At 30.6% G+C, this 26,213-nt stretch overlaps 2 protein-coding genes across 6 annotated transcripts; one reads left to right on the top strand and one right to left on the bottom strand.

Moving 5' to 3' along the window:
- Positions 1–1,239: 1,239 nt before the first annotated feature.
- On the bottom strand, positions 1,240–6,191 carry LOC148611310 (uncharacterized). Of its 2 annotated transcripts, XM_088591748.1 has the most exons (4): positions 6,100–6,191; positions 4,793–5,061; positions 4,155–4,331; positions 1,240–3,663 (listed from the first exon to the last, which is right to left on the bottom strand). In XM_088591748.1, the coding sequence occupies exons 2-4, from the start codon at positions 5,028–5,030 to the stop codon at positions 3,449–3,451; spliced, it is 630 nt and encodes a 209-aa protein (XP_088447874.1). In that variant the 5' UTR covers positions 5,031–5,061; positions 6,100–6,191; the 3' UTR covers positions 1,240–3,448. The 2 variants fall into 2 exon arrangements, with proteins under 2 accessions (XP_088447874.1, XP_088447873.1); XM_088591747.1 differs by lacking the exon at positions 6,100–6,191 and having other exon boundaries at positions 4,793–5,774.
- Positions 6,192–6,423: 232 nt separating this feature from the next.
- On the top strand, positions 6,424–24,829 carry LOC148611309 (uncharacterized). 4 transcript variants are annotated; one of them, XR_015924108.1, is made up of 20 exons: positions 6,424–6,478; positions 6,569–6,658; positions 8,610–8,654; positions 9,078–9,152; positions 10,509–10,613; positions 11,074–11,144; positions 12,212–12,324; positions 12,675–12,865; positions 13,186–13,253; positions 13,813–13,916; positions 14,376–14,615; positions 16,382–16,443; positions 17,327–17,393; positions 18,340–18,468; positions 20,019–20,147; positions 20,505–20,636; positions 21,143–21,295; positions 21,875–21,954; positions 22,992–23,074; positions 23,874–24,829. XR_015924108.1 is itself a non-coding variant. In XM_088591744.1 (19 exons), exons 1-19 carry the CDS (start codon positions 6,452–6,454, stop codon positions 23,946–23,948), a joined length of 1,959 nt encoding a protein of 652 aa, XP_088447870.1. In that variant the 5' UTR covers positions 6,424–6,451; the 3' UTR covers positions 23,949–24,829. The 4 variants fall into 4 exon arrangements, 3 of the variants coding, with proteins under 3 accessions (XP_088447870.1, XP_088447871.1, XP_088447872.1); XM_088591744.1 differs by lacking the exon at positions 21,875–21,954; XM_088591745.1 differs by lacking the exon at positions 22,992–23,074.
- Positions 24,830–26,213: the final 1,384 nt, after the last annotated feature.

The following is a 26,213-nucleotide window of genomic DNA, read 5'->3' as shown; positions in this document are numbered from 1 at the left end:
GTCTTATAGACACATCTTCAAGACAAGTCATCAAGATACACTTGCCGTGTCTTCAAGATGTGTGTCTACAAGACATGGCATAGTCCAATTCACTGAAATAAGTTTAAAATCAATTTTGGAGGCTCCTGATCCTTTTTTGACATCATGTCTTCAAGGCACGAAAAAAAAAAATTTGGTCTCGAAGTCATTTTTGATTCCAGGGATGTCTTCAAGACATGAGTCTTGAGACATCTCAAGACACATGTCCATTTGTCCATTGTACAATAATACAGTGGATTGGCTCTTTGTTGATTATTATAAACAAATTACTACATTGTACATGTATAGCTCTATTTGAGCAAAAATGGCATAGTACCTATAGAGCTTTACATGAAAATTACTAATATGCATTTGTCAACCTTGTGTTCATGCATTTAACTTCAAATGAACAAGATATTATTTGAATTTGAAATTATTGTGTTGAGTTTAGAAAATAACTAAGCAAATTATTTGTGATACTTACCCTTATTATGGTAGTTAGTTATGTAGGTATGGCTAAGGTTTTTTGGATAACAAGGAAAACCTACTTCAAAATATTATTTTTATACCTTCCGTTTGCAAAGTGGTTTATTCTCCTAAATCAAAATAATGATAATTCCAAATTCAAATAATACTTCATTGAAGAATGGCTTCAACATCGTACTTATTGATTGGCTTATTTTTGTTTAGATTTATATTTAACATTGGCTAACCATTCATGTGTTCTTGTTCATGTTCATAGATTTTTATGTTTATGAACAAGCTTAGGGTTTTTCCATAATGTCCTCCCTGCTCTAAACAATTAAAATTAGACATGGACAAAAATTGTTTGATATGTAGTAGTTATAAATGACTTTTGGTAAGATTCAAAGTACCATGATGTAGTAAGCAACACATAGTTGTCTCGAGAAAATTAATAACATAATCATATTTCTTTCAAGTTTTTATTTTCTTAGAGTAAAGGTAATGAACGAATCCTGATGATTTATTTAGTTTTATTTCATATTGTTCCACAGTTTTTTGTCAAGACAGATTGTGATAAAAAAAAATGCATTTTCTTCTTTTATTCTTACATATGATTGATTAAACATGGAGCCTTGGTTTCATTGAAGAAAAATCTCAAATCTTTGATTTCAAATGATCTCAGTGAACAAAGTTAAGATGGTCTTGTGTACTCTGTAGATGAATAGCTCTTATGCTTTCTATATTATGAAATGTATGTTTTGTTATTTTTTTTTGGTGACACATTGTATGCAGTTCAACTTTCAATTTATATACTGGTTATTGCAGATTCAAAATACTGTTATCAGCATTTTATCTGTTTAAGAAATTGACTACACTATGCTACCATCTAGATAACTTGGTGAGAATACAGGTGATATGTTTGTTTAATTAAAGTAAAAACAGTAAAGTAGCAGATTCCTTATTTTAGGTAGTACATATGACCTGAACCAAAAAAATTGTAACCAAAAAAAAGTAGGGTTTACATGTACAAAGAGACTTACGGGTATCCGATATCACCATTAAATATAATACTAATTATTATAATATACCAGTACATGGTAGCCTTCTAACACTACACTAGTATAGGTTCTCTTTTAGTCATTCTTGGCTCTCAAAGATTTTGTCCTATAATTTTGAATATGTGTCATGTAAAGTTTTGTTAAATCTGCATGATGTAACATTTAATCGTTTGTATTGTCATTAATGTGGTTTGAAGATTCAATTATACAATGAATGATATTAGACTTTATTTTATTATACATGAATTACTGGGGTAAGTTGAATTGATTTGAGTGTGGCCGGCGACTGGTCTAGGAGCATTCTATCATAGAAGGTAGAACAAGTCTGCTTTAGTTATGACTACCTATTGAAGGTTGGTTAGCCATTCAGAGCTAGGATTTATAGTGTGTTATTAATTAATTATCATATAGATTGATCAACAATGTATCAATTATAAAGGTTTTGGGACATACCATATACAGTGATAAATTCAGAAGTTTGATATCTTTATGCTGTAATCACAAGCCTTCATGGTATATTCAGGAGAGGGTTATTTAAGTTGGACTCCCCTTTTTGTTATTGTAAGGTTTTATAAATTTTCTTAAAATGATGTATCTTGAGTCCCTGTGGGATTTGAGTTGGACCCTTGAACCCAATTGTGTGATGTATATGGTAAAAAAATAACATGAGACACTGTTGTTCAGCATGTTCAGTTTTAGATGAATGGTCATTCACAAATTTGTGAGACAGTGCAGTATACCGGTGAATGATCAATACTCTATAAAGCCTTTTGTTTCCTTTCCGTATGAAAATCATACCCAGTTATATTTCATTCATAATTTTAATTTACACTCATACAAAGAGCAACCAAGGGAACCAAGGCTACAGCGGCAATCAAAAGAAAGTAATCCAGGGACAAAGAACAGACATGGAAAACAGACATATGCAACAAAGAACATAAAGTAACTAAAATCATACATACAAAGTAACAAAAGTAAATGAGCAACTCGGACTCCACTAAAAACTGGGAGCATGGACCAGGTGCACCGGCAGGGCAAGCGTCCTCTATCTTTCTAGAAACACCCGCCGAGTTAATACATCTAGATATAAACAAGAAGAAATATAACCCCAGAGGTGATCTACAACAAATAATGATAAATGGTGGTTAAAAGTGAAGCTTAAACCAGAAAAAAAAAACACATGAGTAGAGTATAATTATGCTGAACACTATGTAACAGTTACTAATGTATTTCATTTTTATGTAACAGTTTGTTCTCTTTATGAATTATTGCACACTTGAGGTAATATGAATATTTCAATTATATGTTAGATGTACTTTTATGAGTATTAATATTGGGTTAACCCCAGAAAATGATAAACACATATCTTGACAAATAATAACTACATTCACATGAATGGATTTGTTTTTAATTAGCCCAAATTCGGTGTAATAGGAGGTTTTTTTAATCGAGAAAGTCTTCATCTTGTATTTATGTATGGAGCATATATGTAGTAAAAATTGTATGAACTTCATACTTTGCAAAAAAATTAAACAGAAACAAAAAAACAAAAAAAAACTTCTAAACCTGTGACTTAAAATTGCCTGAAGTGTCTTATTTTAGTTTATAGGATGTGCCTAACGGGGAGGGGTGGAATCCAGAAATGTTTTTAAAAAGGAGTCCGATCCAGGTAGTTGTTAGAACGGGGTTCAGGGTTAAATTTGCTCATGTGTTCCAAAATTCTGCGCAAGAAGGAAAAAAAAGAGTTAACACTGGGGAGGGGGTCCCACCCCTGGATCCCCATCCACCACTGCCTCAGCCATTGTAAGCAATTAGTTCTTACTTATATTACTCAATCGATCTACATAATGATATAGTTAGGAATACGACTTGTTTAAAAAATTCACTGAAGTTGAAATTTAATTTGGTTACAGAAGTATCTGACACACATATCCCATCAAATCAGTGCCTGAAACATCCACCATTTTTCCGTTGAACGCATTTAATGCAAGATAGTTCCCATTAGCCCCAGTTCTCCCTGGGGACCACTCAAAATGAGTAAGCATTTCTCCATTATCTAACCACCACGTTCCTTGGTCATCTTTTATTCCTTGTATAAAATAATTCTTTACATAACCATTCCCTAAAGAGAAGTGAATTTACTAGATTAGTTTTCAGGAGGGAGGTACTAGTAATCATTTCCAGGATGTATTAGTGATCATAGTAGTCACTGTTCTACTACTTCCATTAGTTCTATGTTTAAATAGACTGTTCAATACCTTCCTTCCCATTTTGCCTAAATACAATATAATGTCTTGTTATTAAAAAAAAACGTAACCACGGGTAGTTGCTCCTACTATCAAAAATACAACCCGACGACTTTGTAAACGCAAACACTTGCACTACTAATATACGAATCGGGCTAAACACTGGCATTAGCTAATATAACGGTATGCATTCCCTGACTGCTTTAAGGTGTTTTCAATTAGTTCATTTTCTTTATCAGGATGGCACAAGCTCAGAAAAAAAGCTTGCCAGCCAAGCTCTAGTATTACTATATTCTAAACTTTCAGACACACACAAATGTAGTACTTAAATAGTCTGAGCATAATCTTATTTTGTAAATTAATTTACCAATGACAGATGCAATGAAATTCAGGTCATCGTAATCGCGAATCCTGGCCAGCTCTGCTCCCTTGCGTTGACAAAATGCCCTTGCGTCTGCATTGTTAGCAAAGTTGGTGTCGTACAGATGTACACATGATTCGGTTACCATACTATAAATGTACCTGTGTATCTTTTCACACACTTCTTAAATAAATGTTTGATCAATTGATTGATTGATAGATTGAATAAATATGATTTAAAGTCCTTTTGCTGATATTTCATGCATTTCAGGTGAATTAATTGTTTGAAAAAAATACCAGTGTACCTGTGTATCAATAGCTTATGTACAAACTATTCAAACCGTTTTATTATATTGTTTTTGTTTTGTTTTATTTCTGTTTTGTTTTTTTTTTAATTTAAACTTTTGTTTTTGTTTTGTTTTGTTTTGTTTTCTTTCTTTTTGTTTGTGTTTTGGTTTGTTTTTTTTTTTTTTGGTTTTTTTTGTTGTTGTTTTTTTTGTTTGTTTTGTTTTGTTTTGTTTTGTTTGTTTGTTTTTGTTTTTTTGATTGGTTTATCGTCAGAAAAGCGGAAAACATGATAAAGCGTTACAAATATAGAAATATAGCATTTTATAGAATTGAAAACATCTTCATATAATCATTTACCTTTAGGCGTATATTCTGCCCTCCTGTAATATCTGGAACCATAATTAGGCCTTATCAAATCCGTTTCATGAATCGCTGAGAACGGAAAAAGTCGACAGTAACCCGTGTCATTGTGATAAAAGAGAGATCCACAACTGTCAGTCTCAAGACATAATCGAGCACATCTTACCAATGTCGCAATATTGTTTGCATCCCGCAATATACTCATATGGTCAGATATTCTGTTCTGCAGGGGCATATATTCTTGTATGCGTAATGCACCTAATTTGCTAGAATCAAATCCTAAACTATCAGCAAGCCTTGAAATCGAACAGATTAAATATAAAACGGCGAAATGAAGCATCCTCGGTTAACTTTTGTAAAAAGAGACATAAATTTTACTTTCGTCTTGATATAACTACAAAATTATTCGTACGAATCTAAGATTAACAACTTAAAGAGTGCATATAAATTCATTTATTGAATAAGTTTGTTTCAACTTAATGTCCGCACATCACTGATTTGCAAATTAAAATAGGTTTAAGTTAAACTATGAATCCATTGCCTTCTTTTTTTTCAATAGAACAGTGGCTTGATGGCTTTACGTGGACTATTTGTTTCTATTTTGAACCGAATGTTCAGTGGGAGATCATCATTCCTAAACAAAAGTTCATATAGGAATAACCTTGTGACCGAATGTTCTTTACAAGTGTCAACATAATAAGAATATAGATTAGTTAATGAGCATGTGCGACAAATTTGAACTGCTTATTTTTCCCGATTCCCTATAGCTAGGTTACCGTATTCATGGGGCAATCTTTTAGCCAAATACGATCACAAGTTATCGATCCAAACCTAAACCAAGAAAACGATCATATAGGCTTTATTTTATTTTATATTTAGTTTTGTATGGTAAGCTCTTAATACGATACTATAAACAGTTTTTTTTATTAATTTTATTTGTCGATATCTTCCACATTTTATAAAACATCTTCAAAATTGCTATATCTTTTAACCTTCATAAGATATCGAATAAAACAAACAAGATATTTTTACGGTGTGTAAGATATTCTGTATATTATAAACGTTTAAAGTGTAAATTTTAAAATGTTATGTGAAAACTAGTACACCATATTAAGATTTAGGAGTTAATATTGAGAAAACAAAACACAACAAAACAACCTTATACTACAAATGAATGAATTATGTATGTATAACCCAACCACCAATAAAAACACCAAACAAATAATGCTTATAAGACTATCTGAAAAAATCTAATTCCATGTTAATATAATCCCTGTTCTACAAAATGAGTTTTTTATACTTACATTTACCAGTGTCACCTCTCAGACTGACGGTTATGTTATGTGTAAGTTGCATGTGTATTTACGTATACGTATTAAATTGTACAATCATTTAACTTAAAAACAAATAAAACCGACAGGTGCGCGAAATATAAATAATTACAAATGTGAATTTTAAAATTTCAAAATATGGACAACATAAAGAAATGTCATTTTTGCATCTTAAATTACCTAAGTTTTGCCCCCCCCCCCAAAAAAAAAATAAAATAAAATAAAAAAATAATTCGCTTGGCGGATATGGTGAAACTCTAAATCCGTTTTGGTTTTTTTTTCTTACAATAAGAAAGGCGACACGCATGCGCAGTAGGAAAGCTTCATGTTGTCAAGTATGGAGAACTACAAGGTACTGAATTACGCTTCTTACTCGAGAAGTTGGTTTTACTTTTGTAGTTTATTTGTTTTCTTTGTTCTAATTATTCGATTTACCTTTCAGTTGATTAATCAGTTGGGGCAGGCGGCCCAAGCTACGATTTATTTGGCAGAAGACATAAAAAATGGAAACAAGCAATGTGTTCTAAAGAAGGTAAATAAATAAAATAAAGTCTTAACCAATCGGTTTACTAAGTAGTTATCAATTAATAACACAATTGTATCTGATATAAAAGAAATATTAACATTGTGTATAATGAGCCTTCCAAACAAAAATTACAATAATCAACTGATCAACATGAAATCCAAGAATATACTGGTCATGAAGCAGTTTGAAGTTCTGTCTATTTTCTTGTACATGGTGGTTTGGGGACTGGTACCTGCTATTGAAGCAGAAGATTACCAGAGTCCAGTCCAGCAAACATGCCTCATAAGATCTAAGAGATATATTGACTTTCAATCCCAAAATATCATTGACAAACAAGTGGGGAACAATTCAAAGTGTTTTGAAGTGCCTCCTAACTCCTAGTAAATGAGTTGCTCATTTACTTTTGTTACTTTGTGTGTATGATTTTAGTTACTTTATGTTCTTTGTTGTGAATGTCTGTTTTCCATGTCTGGTCTTTGTCCCTGGATTACATTCTTTTGATTACCGCTATAACCTTGGTTCCCTTGATTACTCTCTAACAAAACACAACAAAATTGGAACTTTTTTGTAAAACCGTTATTGAGTGGATTCAACTGGATAACACCACAATAAACTCCACTAGCACAGAGAGCTTCAAATCCACTCACTAGCGACCACTAAACTAGTTGCTCTCTCTCCCCATCAAATAATAGCCAGATTTGAGTTCTACGACATAAACATTGTACGTACAGGTACAGTTCTTACTGGCTAGTAATTCTTATATGTATAAGTTGTAACATGAATATAACATTAAACGCAAGTTCTGATGAGCTTTCAAAACTGCAATACTGACATGCAAATGTATCTACATTGTAGTACATACATGTAAGATAAAACTATACAAGGAATGTAGTTTACCTTAAAAAAAAAGCCAGAAAGGGATTGTTTAGTCTATTAATTTGATAATGGAGAAAATTTTTAGACAGTGCGCTGTGCTGAGTAATCCTATTTTGGTCATGTCACCAACAAAGAATTCCCAATATTTCTTGTTGTACCACTGGTCACTTTTAAGGCAGGAAGATTTTCAGTATCACCGGGTATACCGAACTTTACATCTCTACAAGTTTCTCTAGCATACTAGACAATATTCCTCAGTAGACAATATGATAGCTGTCAAGCGTATTCAAACTAGTCAGGATCCTTTTTAATACATTAGGGTGTTAATAGGCTTTTGGCATATTTTCATATACACAAATTTTGAAATTTTAAAAGACAAAAGTTAAAATAATCTCCAAACTAAACATTTTAACCTCTTCACACATGAGATGAGAAAGGGCTACAACTTAAAAGAGGGTAAATTAGTTTTCAAAATACATTATAGCTAGGTCTTTTTTATTGTCCTTTGAACATATAAGAATGCCAGCATACAAATAACTGTTTTGGGTACATAGCCTACATGCTGATCTTTCCTAACCACTTGTTGAAAATTAAATATACTGTGAAAGTATTAATGTTCGTGAGGTACCAATTTTCATGGTTTTCATGGGTTTGGTAAACCATGAAATGGTCCCAACAAAACGGAAATTTCCCATTCATTTGCATGATATAGTTCTTAAATCCATGAAATCAAGAATCTACGAACTGTTCATTTTCCCCTAAACCACGAAAATTGGTGCCCATGAATAAAAGTACTTTCACATTTATGCACAAGGCTTCTTACATAGAAGAATACGTAATAATTTTTTTTGATGATATGATGTTGTTTTTTCTGAATAACAAAAATGAGGTCACAAATCCTATCAGTTGAGGTAACTCAGGTTACTTTGCATTGTACAGTAAGGTTTTCATAAATGGTTGATACATTTTGTACATACAAAACTCAAAATATCTGTAAGAACCCACCTTCGATTTACATTAATACATGTAGGTGAGAACAATCCAACCTTTATATTATCAACTCTTGACTTTTCACTTTTAGGTTGAATGTTTCGATGAAAGTGAAGCAAACAGTGCATTTAGGGAAGTAAGTATTCTGGTTGATATAGATAAATCTACAAAATTTTCTACAGTGGTTTATATTCCTTTTGATTTAAAACCAGAATAAAATAAATATATGTTAAAAGTGTAATCAATTTCCTGAAAAAAACATAAGAAATTTTGATAGATTTATCTATAATCATTGATTGGAAAAAATGCTTACAGCAGTTTATTCATTAGTTAATAGTAATTTGCAATTGTTTTATTTTACTAATGAATCATTAGTCAAGCCCTTGCAAGAGGAATTTCATTGACTTAATGAAAAATATAACAAACCATGTTCACTTAAAACTATTCATTTTTTTATTAAGATAAGACAAGTTGAAGTTTCACCCTACACTTGTTAAAAAATCGGCATCTCTTTCAACATGATAATCATGGTATTTAATCTAAGCATGTTTTCTTGTAGTCCATAGCACTGCAGAACTTGGACCATCCTTATGTATCAGGCTACAAAGAATTCTTTGTCATGTGGGCGAAAGAGGTAATTACAAGATTCTTATAGAATCAGTTAATCTTAGTTCCATGGTGTATAGTTTCATCATACATGTATAAATGTTACAAAAATTACCAGCTTTTGCTTTGTAGCATTGCTAAAAAATATGAAAATCCCAGGCCATGGTGAATAAAGTTATTAGTTACCAATAAAATACTTGAACAACGTACATTTTTGCCAATTAAAAATTGTTCACTGTGGGACTGTATTGCCGATTTGTATTTTTTAATTACTGTAGGTAAATTTTTTTGTTACCACTAGCTTAGAAAGTTGGATAAAAAGCAATATGATAAAAATCATAAAAAATCAGCACAAAGACTGTTTAATTTTATCAGAGGAATGCAACTAATATCTGAATATTTTATAGGATTAAACACTGTTTTTTCCAAAATTTATCAATGTGTAAAATCCGACCATTCACTCACAAAACAAATAAAAGTCCAAAGGACTTTTATATCAGGTTTGTAAGTGAATGGTCCAATTTTACACATCCAAAAATTCTTGAAAAACAGTGTTTAATCCTTATGATTCCAATCCCTAACTATCTGAAATGTAGTTATAGTTTTTTTCTTGTATAAATGCTCATTCTGTGAAATTGACACCTGAAATCATTATTGCAAATGTCGGCATTCAACCCACAATGTGACATGGTTGTCATTTTCATATTCAAAGCATTTACTTGCTACTTATAACTATATTCATTAAAAATTGTTGTTTTGAATGCTCAATGTCCAAAATGAATGGAATAAAACAAATAATGCTATTTTAAGTCTCTAAATGGCTCTATCTTTTGTCAAAGCAATGATAGCTACATCGTTTACTATTTGTGCATTGAATTTACACTGTTGTAAAAGCTGTCATTGTTTAGGTCTGTAAAAGTGGATAACCAATCATAATGCACGGAAAAAGGCATATGTTAATTAAATTGTATAAAGAACTTACGTTCTATTGTTGCAGAATAAGTGCAGGTTTATGTTATGTGTAAATCAAATCAAAGTTCTTTATACCAGATATAAATTGATATTTTTGGCAATACTATGATAAATTCATATTAAGTTATTCCAATACACATGACTTTTTTCAGACACAATTATTTCATTGGTAAAAGTAGTTCTGTTAAAAGGGGCATGGTTTAAAGTTCATGTATTTGTTTATTGATCAGGTGATAGGGAAATTATGTATCCAAGATAAAATAAAAACAATGGCATCTATTAACAGTGAAAGTGTTCATATTGAATTATTTCCACATGCAGTCCAAATGCAAGCATAGTAAAAAGTAAATTACTGTAAAACAAATAAAAACTGTTTCTGTTATATCTTTTTCCCTTTTTCCCCCTAAAATAGGACTCATCAATGTACATGTGCATTGCCATGGAGTTCTTTCCTAAAGGCCATCTTGGTGACTATATAAATGAAAAACGACAGAGCAAGGAAGTTATTGAGGAGGAGGTTAGTATTTTACATGAACACTAACTACAAGAAGTTATCCTTAAACCAAACTATGTTGCTTACAAACAAATAAGGAAGGTTCCAATATTTGAATCCCTCCTAAATTTTTCATGTACTTTTGGGACATTGATTAGATCATTGCAGCTTGCTGTTGTGAACATTCAAATGCAGGTCAATTTCTATTTAGTTGGATTATTTGCATTTGTTTACTCTTCTGTTGCAATTGTAATTACACTTGTTTTAAAAGTTTGGAATGCAGGGATATCTGTGAACAGGTAATAATCTGTGAGTTTGTCATTTACAAGTACTGATGTCAGATTTAACACACAAATTGTTTACTTTTTTTATTAAAAAAAAACTTGTTTACAGATATATGGTAATGAAGTCAATTTGTATGACTAACTAACACAACTACAATATAAAAATTTCAATTATAAATTAACCAAATTGTTTATTCCAGAAAATCAAAAACTGGATTGGACAGATTATTGAAGCTTTAGTGTATGCTCATGAAAAAGGAATTATTCACAGGTAAAATCAGTTTTAAAAAAATCTGTAACTCATGTCCTTTTAACTGACCCATTTTTATGGCTTAATTAGTGATTTCGGCAGAAACATTTGGTTCTACATTTAAAAGCAGTGATAATTGAACTTTTACTGTAACATACTTATTTAAATACTGTTTTGGCCTTTTTTTGCAACTGAGCAATCATTAAATGTGCACATGATAATTACATCCAGTTTGTCACTGAAATGGGAAATAGTTCAACCAAAATAGGTAAAGAAATATGCAAGGCAGCCATTGGGCTGCAATATTTAACCAATCTTGTTTTGTAATTGATTTGGCCATTTTATGATCTTAATCTTACAGAAGAAGCTTGTACACTGTGAGGAAAATATTTTGTCCTTTAACAGTGCCAAATATAGACACTGATGACAAGGAGAAGTTTCAGTAAATTCTGTTTGAAAAATAATTATATTGACATTTTTCTATGTAATCTATTACAAAAACTTCTCCCTGTCAAAGACAAATGGGAGAAATGAGCACATGCAAGGAGAAATTTTTGCTCATTTCTCCCTTTAGATGAGCAAATTTTGGACATACTTTTATTTGAATAGGAGGTACAGTATATGTCAAAATTTTCTTGTTTCAGACCTGATTTTTTCTGCTTTAAAACAGAATTCCGTTTTTTTTCAAATGTGTATTTAACTGTTATGTTTTTCTTTTTACAGTATTTTATACTTCAGATTTCGTCAATTTCTGCTTTTTTGTTGGCTTCATAAAATTGTGTCTGTTGTTTTCATTTTTTATAGTAGTGTTTACAACGTTAGCTTTTTAAGTTATTAAATGGGACACATATTTATGTACATAATAAATAATTGATTATAGATTTGGCAAAATCTTATAAATTTATGGATTGCATGAAGCATGAAATTATTGTTGAAAATTTTATTGCATTTAAGTATTTTTGAATCAGCAATTTAACAGAAAACCTTGAAAATTAGCAATCCATAAACTTAAGTTCTTTAATGTGTATCATTTTAAAAGGAATTAAATAGATATCATATACTTTAAATAGATTTTTTTACTATTTCAGAGATGTGAAACCAAATAATATCTACATGAATGAGGATGGTAACTTAATACTTGGAGATTTTGCTGTGGCCTCGGTTATGGGAGATACCAGAACATGCACAAGGTCGACATTGGGTAAGAAATATCAGCAGCTTTTAGTAATTAGCTTACACATTGACACAGAATATGAACTTTCAGTAATACAACAACAGACATGTTAAATTTGTTACCACATTTTCATAAACAAATACAGGTAAAATTTGTAAAATGTCTTAGGTCTTCATTTTTTTTTACCAAAAAAATTGAAAATCTTGCAATATTTAAATTGTGAATGATGTATGAGATATGAAGACAAATGGTTAATTAGGCATTTACCAGTTAAATTGTTATGCAGACTACATAAATTTAGTTGTGTAGCATCAAGCATCATAACAGAATATTTTGTCCAAGTTCAGAAAAGGAGGTCAATATATATTATATTGCAGATATCACTAATTTCCTTGCACCTGAAGTGACAGACAAATTTACACAGGCTTCTGATGTGTGGGCCTTGGGATGTATCCTATTAGAGCTGACCACAACTTCTCTGTACACCAAGGAAGAAATCATGGAAAAAATCAAAGAAATTAAAGAAGATTCTTTTGTTATGGAGCAAATATTTGAAGAAATTTCAAAGGTAAAGGAACTAGTGAAAGAATGCGGCAGGCTCAATAAGTTTGGTTGATTATATTGAAAAAAATAGAAATCACTGTAGGGGTGGCCTTAGGCATCACCTACCCCTTTTCAGAATTTCTGGATCTGCCACTGTATTTGAAAGATGTCATGGCTGATTTATAAACCTACTTCCCAATCTTTTACAAATTTATAATTTATTTCCAAAATAAATAATTACCTTAACTTATTTACATGTAAATGAATATCTCATGTTTTAAAGCAAATGATTCACATATACATATATATGTCAATATGATCATTACAATTTATTCTGTCTTCCAGTTCTATTCTGGGGAGATAATCACATTAATAAGAAACACCCTGAAGAGTAAAAACAGACCAACAGCGAGGTTTGTATAAGTTAAGTTTGTGTGTTATTTATGGGGTTACTATTGTGAAAGTGCTATTGTTCATGGGGTACCAATTTTTGTTTTAGTTGATAGGCCAAACCACAAAATTTGGTTTAAAACAAAAAGGAGATTTCTATTCATGTGTTTACTGAAAACCTCAAAACCAAGAATTCAAGAATACATGAACTTGTATTCCATGAAATTTAATATCCATGAATTGAAGTACTTTCACAGTATATTTTATGTATTTAAATCCTAAAATTTGATAATGCTTTTAACTTGTGATTATTGTACTAATCTCCCTGCCTACAAGGGATAATATATTACTACAGTACCTTCCATAACACCCTTTTGATGAGATAGAGTTTTCTTCAAACCAAACTTACATACTTTATCCTATAAAAAAATCTTATACACTGTTGAATTTGAGGATCAAAGGTCAGATATCAAGGTTACAATTTCAAAACAGCCTGGGGATGTCTTACTTTGCATTTCAAGCCCTGTATGATATAAAATCCTATTAACTTTCTAGTTAAAAGGAAAGATTTAATTGTTTCAGGGAACTGCAGGATAAAAATGCTTATGTAAAGGAATGTGTGAAGAGGAGTGATGCATCACAGTTAGAGAAGAGAAAGAGAAGAGAATCTCTAAAAAAAGAAAGAGGTAAGAAAAAAAAGGGACAGAAATGACCTTAGCTTCATTGTATATATTCAATATATATAGCGAACCACTTGGTAGATCTTTTTTAATCAGCATTATATACTACTGTGTTAAAGTATAATATAATATTTTGTTAAATAAACATAGTCTTCCTAACAAAATGTGTCTTAAAGTGCTGCAGTTTGTAAGGCTATGATGTTGTCTTTAAGAAAGTCACATACTGTAAAAGTACTATTGTTCATTTGGTACCAGTTTTTGTGGTTTTCGTGGTTAGGCCAAACCATGGAATTTAGTTCCCAACGAAAAGGAGATTTCCATTGATGTTTATACTGAAAACCTTAAAACCATGAATTCAAGAATCCACAAACTTGTGTTTCTTTCCTAATCCACGAAAATTGGTATCCAGGAATTCAAGTACTTTCACATAACTCACAATTATGCATTATTTCCTTATTAATGCAGCTGAAGTTCCAAAAGACCAAGGAGTTCGGAAGGTTGTACAATATCTTGCCAATATGGTTGATTATGAGGACTGTGTAAGATCCGCCTTAGAGTATTTGGTTGAGTTAGCCAGAGAAATGGAGGTGTTTGAGATTGATGCAAGTGGAAAACGTATGATCAAAGCTGCTATGAGAAATAATCTGCTAGATAAAGACATACAAATAGCTGGCTTTAATATACTTAACAGTCTTATAATTACAGGTAGGATAGTGTTAGCTGCTTAGTGTAATGTAAATTAGTGTATTGATTTGTACAGTAAGGTATTCTCATCAAATCTGCAAAATAAAATTATGCAAACTGTTGTAAGTATTATTGTCATTAACCTACTTTTGAAACTACTAGAAATTTTAATTTTGAAATCATATGTGTTGATTACCTTTTTAGAAGGCAACATTTATAAAGATAGGGAGATAACTCAATGATATTTATGATTAAGGGATTTTTAGCCTTGTAGTTTGAAGGAAGAAAAACTAAGCTAGATCAATTTAACTTAGTTGTTGGTAGTATATTAGATAACAAAGTTACCATTTACATTTTAGCCTTGAGAGAAGGTACAATGTGTTAATGATACACTGTATGATATACCCCTCAACTCACTCTAACATACATACTGCTTTACTGATGATTAGTCACTAAGGGAAGATCTGCTAAAATCATTAACAGTAATGTCTTAGTTCTTATAAATATTCCCAAATGAACCTGTGTTTAAAAGATGGGTCAAGAACATACATATTAAGTTCAATACAGTGCTGGTCCATGTAATTAGTCTATTCATCTGGTATACAGAAACTGAAAGGTCTTATTAGAGAGATATTGCTATTTTTCTATCTTACCCAAAAAATAACTTTAAATTATTGAGCTTTTGTTTGAAGATACTTGTATGTCAAACCCATTTTCTCATTAAAATATTGCTCCTAAGCCTTTTATACATTTGCTATGATATTGTAAACCTGCCCTTAGTGTTAATTTAACCTTCCCAAATCTTTTTGTTATAATTAAAAAATGATATTTTGACACCTAAAAAAGGTTGGATCAGGTGAAGCTCATGAATCAGTCTTTACATAATAATTTTTCCACTTTTTGTCTCCCATTGAAGTGTTATCACATTCACAAATCCTACACGTGTTATTCAGCCATGTTTTTGACTCATTGCTAAATTTGTTTCACCAAACAAGAAACAATCCTAGAATATATTTACTTCTTATGCTTTATCAATTTTATAATATTTGGGAAATTCATGTACTGAAGATATTTAAACTGCTTTCAGGCTTCATTAGTAATGAACTTAATGCTACCGAAACATTTTTTAATAAGAATTAAAGATACATTCAGTAGAGGAAAATGATATTAGTTTTATGATTCTAATGCTATTTGTATTTATTAAACATTGTATATAAATACAAGTATAATAAGATGTGCATGTTAAATTATGTTATTGACAAGAAGGCATAGTTAAATGCTATTTAGATTTTTAGTCTAAATGCTATGGTAGCATTAATGATACCTAATTAAGAAGGCTAACACTTTGTAGAGGGGAGGAGCCAAAATAGATATAAACAAGACATAAACATGCACTTCACCTTGCCTTCAGAATTGCTCGATTTGAATATAACATTAGAATACTTTATCAGCATGAAAAATCATACAAGTTCCTCGTTAGAAGACACTTTGTATAGAATAAAATTTGGAACAAGTATCTTTACTGTAGTTTGGAATGAGAAATATGATTATGTTTCTGTTTTTAAGGTAGCGGTCTGTGCGAGAAACCACTCGCAAAAATTAATTTCTCTGTGTATAATTCTTTAAATAGTAAATAAAGACCATATCTGTTTTATCATGTTGTATAAATGAATAATGATTCAAGGCTTTGTCAGCCTCACTTCCAAATTGTTCAAAACAAGGGCAGATAATTCAGTAAAAGCCTAGTTAATAATGCATTAAAATTTTATTTTTTATATTTTTTTTAGCTCAAACAGATGATATTTTATTCACACCAGAAATCATTTCTATTGTTCCCATTGCAATGGAGGTAATGTACAGTTAACTTATACATTTGTACTTATATAAATAAGCAGTATGAATTTAAGTTTGTCTTGAGTGAAATTGTAATGAAACTCATATAGTACCTGAACCAATACATGCAACAAAAATTGTGATCGGTCATCGATCTCGATCAGTTTCCTATCATTCATTGATACGGCAAACCAATCCATTAAACCGGTGATAGCATCACATGACTACATAGCGGTCAATATATTTTATAGTTCCCGTTGTTTTCTTTGTCAATTTACACTTCTTTACATAATGCAATAGATTTAAACATCAATTTAATAATTTGTTTTACATTTGTTTTATTTTTGAAAGATCATCCATCACTTAACGTAACAAAACTGTAATCAGACTGGTTGCCGGTCATAGGTTATCGATCCGTCAGCAATCAGTTCAAGGACTGTATCACTTTGTTTAAATATTTACTGGTTCAAAAATACATGTTTTATATCCTAAATATAGGTTAAAAAAAACTTATTATCATTGTTTACATGAATGATAGTTCCCTAAATCCTTAACATTTTTCTCTAATCAAACATACTTACTAAAAGCTTGATATATTTCTCCTTGCAAATCAAGTTGATAGTATGTGACGTAACTGTGAAATATCTGAAGAACTGGATGACATTAAAACAGTTTGTAAAATATGGATGCAGACAGTTTAGGATTTATAATTTATATAACAAAAAATCTTAATTTGAGATATTCCTTAAATCTTTCCATAACTGGATTTAAGACCAATCAACTATTTATAACTTTGATATTAGAGGAATACTCAATGGTTTTAGGATAATCTCAAATTGAATTTCTTTCAGAAAGCCTGGTAAATTTAGTTTAAGATATATTTTCCTGTGTATTTGCAGCATCATGTATCATCAGCAGAACTTCAACAGTCAGGAGCAGCACTACTGATGGCATTAGCATCTCAAGGTATAAGTTAAATTAAAAACATTCTGAAAGTTATGAATTTATTGTAAAAAACTAACATGTTTGTTGCCATAGCAACTTTTGGAATCCTAATTACTATTCACATGATAAGCAAAATTTAAGTATGCAGTAATAAATGCATTTAAAGATATTTTATTGTGAATTCAGCTGTTATTACTGAAATAGTTTCTTTAAATGGTAATCTCAACAGAAGAATGTTTTCTGTCTATAGAATCTGCCATAGAAGTGATAGGTTTATATGGTGGCTTGGAACATACCATCAATGCTTTAAAGAATGTTTTTTTTTTCTTAGGAGCTGCCATAGTTTGGTGGTATGGAACATACTATCAATGCTTTAAAGATTTTTTTTTTCTTAGAAGCTGCCATAGTTCGGTGGTATGGAACATATCATCAATGCTTTAAAGAATTTTTTTTTATTTTAGAAGCTGCCATAGTTTGGTGGTATGGAACATATCATCAATGCTTTAAAGAATTTTTTTTTTATTATTTTAGAAGCTGCCATAGTTTTGTTATGCTTTAAAGAATGTTTATTTTTTAATACATGTATTAGAAGCTGCCTTAGTTTGGTGGTATGAAACACATCATCAATGCTTTAAAGAATGTTTTTTATTATTATTTAGAAGCTGCCATAGTTTGGTGGTATGGAACATATCATCAATGCTTTCAAGAATGTTTTTTTTTATTTTAGAAGCTGCCATAGATATGATAAGTATATATGGTGGCTTAGAACATATCAATGTGTTTACAATGGGCTTTCTATTTATAGAAGATGCCATAGAAGTGATAGGTTTATATGGGCTTGGAACATATCAATGTGTTTACAATGGGTATTCTATTTATAGAAGCTGCCATAGAAGTGATAGGTTTATATGGTGGCTTGGAACATATTATCAATGCTATATGGAGTGTTTTGTTTTTTCTTTTATAGAAGCAGCCATAGAAGTGATAGGCTTATATGGTGGTGTGGAACATATCATAAATGCTTTAAAGAAACATCCAAATAACCCAGAGTTATGTGCCACTTGTTGTCATGCTCTCTGGAGTCTAGCTGTTGTTGGTAAGGTTTTAATGAAAATCACATTACTGTAAACATAATTATTATTATGAATACGTCTTTTGTGTTTAAGGATTTCAAGTCAATTCTGAGGCTATTTAGATTTGCAAAAAACACTATTTATTCATTTATTCAATGATAGAGGACTTACATGTTTGTATTTGCTGTGATCTATTTTCACAGGTTTTTCTTTCTTGCAATATTATGAAAAAATGATTGCTTACAAAAAATTGTTTACAATATAATTTTCATCTTTTCATCAGTATGTATTTTAGCAACCATAATGCAAGGAAAGATTGGCATATTATTCGAGTCTGTACTAAAATACTTTTTCACTTATAGCCACTACAGCTAATTTTTTTCCTATAGTTTTCTCTGTATATTCAGCTTATGATTATTTAATCGTTTGTCACTAGCTCTTATTTTTATACACCCATTTCAGACAGGATGTATTATGTTATACTGTTGTCCATCTATCTGTCCGTCAGCAACACTTTGGACAATAACTCATAAACAGTTTCACCAAATTTTATGAAACTTTGGTGAATTGTTCATATCTAATGACGTAAGCTCTGTTTCGATTTTTGATAAATTTCAGATTTTTCATTTCCGTGTAATGAATTTTTATATTTAGAAAAAGGGGATTTACAAGTTTTCAAACAGTACCTCAAAAACACTTTCATAAACTTTCATGAAACTTTAGTGAACTGTTCATATCTATTGCCATAAGCTCCCTTGCATTTTTTTTTTTTTTTTATAAATTTCAGATTTATTGTTTTCATGTTATGAATTTTTATACTTTAAAAAAGGGGAATTTTCAAATTTTCACACAATAAATCAAAAACACTTTCACTATCTTTTAGTGAATTGTTCATATCTATTGAAGTAAGCTCCCTTCTGATTTGTATAAATGTCAAATTTTACATTTCTGGGTTATGAAGTTATAATCTTTAAAAAAAGTCTGAAAGGTTGAAGGAAATTTATTCGTTGAAAAATTGTTGAACCATTTGTTATGATAATGCCAATTTTTGTGTGAATTTTTATTTCCTTTTTTGTGGATGGGGAGGGTATTTGACAGGACTCGTAGTATTTCTCGTTGATCATATAAATTCATTAAAAGCAAAAGGACAAGTTAAAAGGGCAAAGGGCTTAAAGCGCAGCTCTTTATTTTCACAGTAATCATATGCATGGTATAGGGCTACTGATTAAAGTTTGGGATTCTAAATTATTTTAACTGACTGTCTAACTTACAAACTAAGCATGATAAAATTGTTTGAATTTATATACATATGTACATTGTAGGTCTCCATCCATATTTTCATAGTGTTGTTGTGTAAGTGGTCATATTCATACATTCAGTTGACAGAGCTGCGAGTTTATTCACAAAAAATAGTTCACAAAAAGTTAGGTATAAGCTTTACTCAACTATGTGTTTAAGTAGAGCATTTAGAACTATTGTACCTCACTTGCTTCAGTGCCTGGTCTTTAAAAGGAAAACAATGAATTTTTTTAGGGGCATGTGTAGTTTCATAGATTTTATTTTACTTTTTCAGAAGATAATGTAAGAATAGCCACAGAACAAAAGGCCCTTACCCATATTTGTGAAGCTATGAAAACACACATGAACTCTGCAGATGTAGCAGAAGCAGCTGCAGCAGCCATAATGTCACTCACATTAAATGGTATATTTATGTATATATTATTGTTTATAATGGTAATGACTTATTGTCTGTTTCCTTTAATTTGACCACTAGCTGTAGCTTGAGCAGTAATAAAATGGAGTTTTGGCCTTTGATTTGAGGTAAAGTGGAAGTTAAGAATATATGATTGATGTTTTATGGCACATAGCACTGGTACATGTTCACCAAAAGAATTTCTTACATTCACATTTGCACTGGGCAAAATTTTTCACAAAACATCTTACATTTGGGTAAAGTATATAAATGATATGATCAATATTTTACATACAATCTTAAGCTTGATACAGTACACACAGACAATAAACACTGATTATTTTGTTCCTTTGTTTTGTTTTTAAGATGAGAACATTGATAGTGTTGGAGATTTAGACTGTGTGGGATTATTGATCAGTGCAATAGAAAAACATATGAAAAATGCTAAAGTTGTGAAGAATGCCTGTCTGGCCTTAGCCAGCCTGGTAGAACCTGATGGTAAGATGTACACTGCAATGTTACTTTATAAGTATACTTTGCTTACCTTGTCAAATATGGAGAGGAAGGTGAAGATGGGGAATGTTGTCAAAGCAACAACTACTGTGTAAAATAACACCCAAAGTATTGTTTATTGTGGGTAAAAATGTTCACGTACAGTCAGTCTAGTTCTGCTTAAAAGAATTCCATGATGTTAAAGTGTTGTCAGACCACATGATTTGATATGAATCATTATAAAGAAAAAAATCAATTGTCATTTTGTGAAACTAGGTGATTGTCCTAGCATTTTCTTGTTTTTGTAACATTTTTGGGGCAACCATTTTACTTTTTTGAGGTGGTTGATTAGGTTTGAAATAAATTGGCTGTACTAAAATTCACATTAGAAACAGTAATTAGTTCTATTAGACAGCTTTAAATAGAAAAATTAAAGTAAAAAATCAGGACAGAAAAACAATTAAATAGTAAAAAGGGAGACAACGTATTAGAAATTATTGAACTGATTACAGAGGAAAGTGCTTACAGAGTGTTGACCAATGAAATACCATCTGGGGGTCATGTGGCTGGTGTACCAATCATAATGAAGGCGTATGAACTTCACAAGGACAATGCTGAAGTTGTTGAGAGTATAGTTTCACTTGTAATGGAGCTTGCAGAATATGGTAAATACCCAAATAAATCAAGTAAAAAAATTATAACATAGGAATGCCTGAATAAACTGTTTAAGTATGTTCAAACGTTTTCTCATATACAAATGCAATTTTGTTTGTTATTTTTTATCACAATCTTACCCATTCAGCCATTCTCTTTGCACGTATGAATTATTTTGAATGTGCAAGATGGAGGCCAGGAATTCATGCTTTTTTTTGTCAATTAGGATCTAGTTTTTTTTCAACTGGACTGGTTCCATTCCTTTACAATAACCTACTTTCTCAGATTTTTTACAAGTTCCAAAATTTTAGGCAGCACAAAAGTTGTTAATGTATATTGAAATCTTGCTATAATTTTTGAGTGCCACCTATAAAACAGAACTACTTTTTGGTTACAGATTGGTAAATTTCTTGCAAACAATATAAAATTAGTATAATTTTTCAGAGTACTGGTAGGAGAAATGGCCAAGGAGCTTTGATTGTTTTTATTCACATACTAGTAATTTTCATGAATGGTTCAGGTTGTAGTGCACAAAATTATGTCTTATAATTGCTTTGAAGAACATTTATCAATATTTGAATGTATTTTAGATGAAATTTGTGGAGATTTGTATTACTATAAAATTGGTTTTAATCTTTGGGAAATCCAACAAAAGTTCACCAAGAATAAGGTGAGAGACATGGGCATGTTGTGTTTACTATGGGAATGATATTGTATGTTTTACAGTGTTTGCAATGGTGAATGGATTCATCCTTGACATTGAATGGCAGATGTGATCAATACTTAATTGCTTTTATTTCTTGCTCTATGCTTTTTATTAATGGAGTGACGCAATTATTTGCATGGCTTAAGTTATGAAAATTTATGCCAGTTGCAAATATAGAAAATTGATTTGCACTGCAAGATTTTACTGAACTGATTTAGAAATGAATGTAATTCAATTGGACAATGAGTCTTACTCAAGGTGCATAAAATTGGCTATTTTTTAAAATTCATTTCTCAATCAGTTTTGGAATATTGCAGTATACTTGTAATATATTATAGTGTTGTCAACTCATACTATGAACTTTTTTGTTATTTTAAAATGCTTTTTTTCATGTTGCTTATCTTCATATTTACTTAAAGCTTTATTTACACCTTAAAAGAGTTAACTAGATATTCAAGATGAAGATTTGTTTATTAACTTTGATAATATAATCATCACCTACATGTATTTTTAAGAACCATTGCCCCCCATTTTTATGCGCATAAATTTTCTCATGACGAACATTGACTTGTACCTTGAACTTTTTAAACACTGCAGATATACCCTTTTGGACACAAATATGATAATTAAAAAAAACTCAGTGCTTTGAATGATATTTTATTTTTGTTCCTTTTCTATGGTATTCACAGTTTTCTTTACAGAGTTGTTAGACTTTAAAAACCAAAAAAATGGAGGGCCTTGGCTTTTTCAAGGTTTAAGTCAATGTTACTCTTACAATATTTTGTGAAAATGGCTGCTGGACAACCACTAATTTGAAACTCTTAACTATAAAATAATACTCTCCACATGTTCTCTTTTATGGTTTATTGATTGGTAAATGAGAATCTAATGATTTAAAGTAACTGTAATTGAAAAAACTTTAACATTGGAGTATGAGTTGACATCAGTAGTGTGTTGCTTTTTTGTGGTGATTGTTTTAACCAGAGTGATGATGTTTACAGATGATGTTTGTGCAGAAATGAGACATTTAAATGTAGGACCAAACCTTTTATCACAGATATTTAAACGATTTAAAGAAAACAGGGTAAGGTTTAACATCCATTGCTGCAGTATTATAAATGTTTTTAAGAAACTTATTAACACATTCAATGGGATGAATGTGAAGTAATCTTGTTAAAGGGAGATAACAAATTGAATTGTGAAGTGATGCCAATAATGTCAATAATGTGATTTTTAATTTATAGTTAAACAAATTAATTTCCTGAAGCTGTATGATGAGGTCAATATCATTTCTTAATTACATAAAACTGAAATTTAAAACTGCAGTTGTGTATTGTTGCAAGTGGTTAATAATTTGATGCAAGTGTTAAAAAAAATTGATAAACAAAAATGTTATTACTGCATGGTCACCCATAATTTGTCAGAAAATGAAAGTAATAATAAACTAGTAAGTTTGTTTTTTTACTTAAAGAATAAGCAGAAATTTAAGTATGCAACTATTTTGCTTAATTTGTCATTTGGAGAAGACTCTGGCACCATTATTTTTTTTTTAATTCAGAAGTTTTAGTTGATCAGATTAGACCCTTTGAATTCAGAAATTTCCAAAAATATATAATTGAAGAAATTTGTCTGCCCAACTTCACTGAATCTACTTTACAGAATTTCATAATACAAGTGATGGGTAGTTTGGAAATATTTTAGATATTTTGATCATCTATATACTTTGTGGAAGAAGACATTTACCAGGTAAAAACAAACTTGATTTGGAATATGCATTTAATATTTATTATACCTTTTGAAAGTCACAATGTCCAGACAAATAAATACTTTAATTTTTACCAGCATTGTACTAATTCATTTAACTTCTTAATGTTTAATTCCAGGACATAATGGAGCCATGTGAGAAAGCCTTAGGAAAACTACAGTTGATATCAGGTCAGAAATCAATTCCAGCATAAAGACTCTATTACCTGACTCAGAAATATCAATACAATAACTCTGGGAAATACTATACAACTATTGTGTTTCAATGCTAATGACATTAGAGAAAGGTCTTGCACGCTTCAAAAGATAAAAATTAGTCATTCAATACAAACTTGGAAATGATAAATATTATTTCAGATAGATGTGGGTTACTTGATTTTTTCTTATTTCATTCACTATAGCTGCCAAGAAATGTTTATTGACTGTCAAATATGCACTTAAGAGATATTGGTAAGAAATATAAACTTTGAAACACTTATACATATGTTACTTAGGTACATTTGAGTAGTTATTGACTAACATTCCAATATTAGCCTAAATATGATCAAAACTGCCAATTCAATACAAAATAGGGAAGTGCACCAATATTGGATTTAGCCGTTTAATATGTCATATTGGCCTGGTTAAAATACATATTGGCCTAGGCCAATATACCTATTGGACTAGATAGCCAATAGAGGTATAATATTGTTAGCAGAGGACCAATAACTCAGCCAGTTTGGAAAACTTGACGTAATATATATTATAGTACTACTTAAAAAACATCTAACCATTTAAGGGATTAATAATACAAACTGTAACATATCATAGCTTTTTGATAATTTATCAATATTCAAGCTTTACTTTTAGTTTTGGTATTTAAATTCACTATACTTATAAAAAAATGCACTAAATTTATACCATTTGAAATTTATGTACAAAATGCATTTTTATAACTAGAGAGTTTTATTTTGTTATAAATGGTACATGTAATCTGTGATATTGACATAATGATTGTTTTTGTTTTGTTTTATAATGTTGAATTTGTATGAAGATATGCAAAAAAAAAAAATAAACTGAAAAGATAAAAAAAAAATAACTTGATGGTTATTTGTTTGTCTTCTGTTTTTAGGTTTATTTTTATCTGAAATTCCATTGCTTTTATTTGTCCTGTCTGATTCCAGATTCTTGTAGTTTCTTTGCATTTTTGTTATCCCATTGTTTTCAGTAAAATATAGACCACAATACAGGGTTGATGTATGAAAGTGCTTCTATGAAACAATATTTCAGTTTTAAAACTTTTGTCCCATGAAATTATAAAGTCTTCCAAATTGATCAATAATGAACCTGGCTCCGTTGATCTACCAATTTGTGGTACAGGAACTGAACATTATTGAAAGGTATGACCATCAAGCCAAACCAGTTTCATTTTTTACAGCAAAAAATTAGCAGTTTCGTAATGGTATGGCTCTGTTATCTTCAGTATTATCTTCATCATCAGCAGACACTTGGTTTTTGTGCCATAACTTGAATATTGATTTTTATCAAGTTTTACAAGAAAGTTCCATTCCACAAAAGGAAGATTGGTGTTGATTTGAGGGGTGGGGTAAGAGGTTTATGGCCCTACCCAGTTTTGAATTAGGGGCCAAAAACAAGTATTTCATAGAATTTAACTATACAACTCCAGTAAAAGCATATCAATGTCTCTAATATTGTACCAAAATACTTAAACCTACAAAGATAAGACTGTGGTTTAGATTTTAACCATTTAGGAAAGATGGGCCAGAAACCAGCATGTTCCCTATGTCTGGATAATACTTGACTAGTATAGTATAAATAAATGGTTTCTTTTGAAATTGTACCATAAGGTGTCATACCACCAAAGGACGGCTGTGATTAATTTTGGGGGTTGTGACTTAATCAAATGAAGAATTTGTACTAAAAAGGGGTCAGAAACAAGCCTTTTACTGATATTTGAATGATAAATTGAGTAAAAGCAAATTGTTTTCTGAAATTTCACCATAAAGTGCCAGAGCTAATTAGAGGCCAAAAAAAGGGTCACTATAATTCTGGTAAAATTCTTACCCTGTGTAAATAACTTAATTGTCCCAATAAAAATTCAAAGCTGTATCAAGCATGAATGGTGTGTCGATCCATATTTGCCTCATCTGTTCGGGTCCTCTGTGGTCGTATCAGGGTACGTATTGCGTAGCATTTTATTTTAGGTTTGAAAATGTTTTAAATAATCATACAAAAACTACTGAAATTGAATTTCAGCTAAGGTATTTGATATTAATAAAAATCGGAAACCTTCATTAAAGTGCAATTTCAAGTGCATCATGTAAGATAACATTTCATGTTTATGAATATATTATTAATGTCAATGGATTAATAAAAAGGAAGACGACTGTAATGAACTACATATCTCAAATTCACAAATGGTCTTACAACGATATATAGCTAGATTTGTCATATATTTC

Source organism: Perna viridis, chromosome 7, assembly GCF_037379345.1.
Source record: "Perna viridis isolate PV_CMFRI_1.1 ecotype Kerala chromosome 7, ASM3737934v1, whole genome shotgun sequence".
Lineage (NCBI taxonomy): Eukaryota > Metazoa > Mollusca > Bivalvia > Mytilida > Mytilidae > Perna > Perna viridis.
This window is presented reverse-complemented; position numbering and strand designations above follow the sequence as displayed.

Coding starts and splice junctions, on each gene's coding strand:
- LOC148611310 (XM_088591747.1), bottom strand. CDS start 5,135: ATGCTTCATTTCGCCGTTTTATATTTAATCTGTTCGATTTCAAGGCTT. Junction 4,332..4,792: donor GGCAGAATATACGCCTAAAG/GTAAATGATTAT, acceptor CATTTATTTAAG/AAGTGTGTGAAAAGATACAC. Junction 3,664..4,154: donor TTTCATTGCATCTGTCATTG/GTAAATTAATTT, acceptor ACTTCTCTTTAG/GGAATGGTTATGTAAAGAAT.
- LOC148611309 (XM_088591744.1), top strand. CDS start 6,452: ATGTTGTCAAGTATGGAGAACTACAAG. Junction 10,614..11,073: donor AGGAAGTTATTGAGGAGGAG/GTTAGTATTTTA, acceptor TGTTTATTCCAG/AAAATCAAAAACTGGATTGG. Junction 23,075..23,873: donor AACGATTTAAAGAAAACAGG/GTAAGGTTTAAC, acceptor GTTTAATTCCAG/GACATAATGGAGCCATGTGA.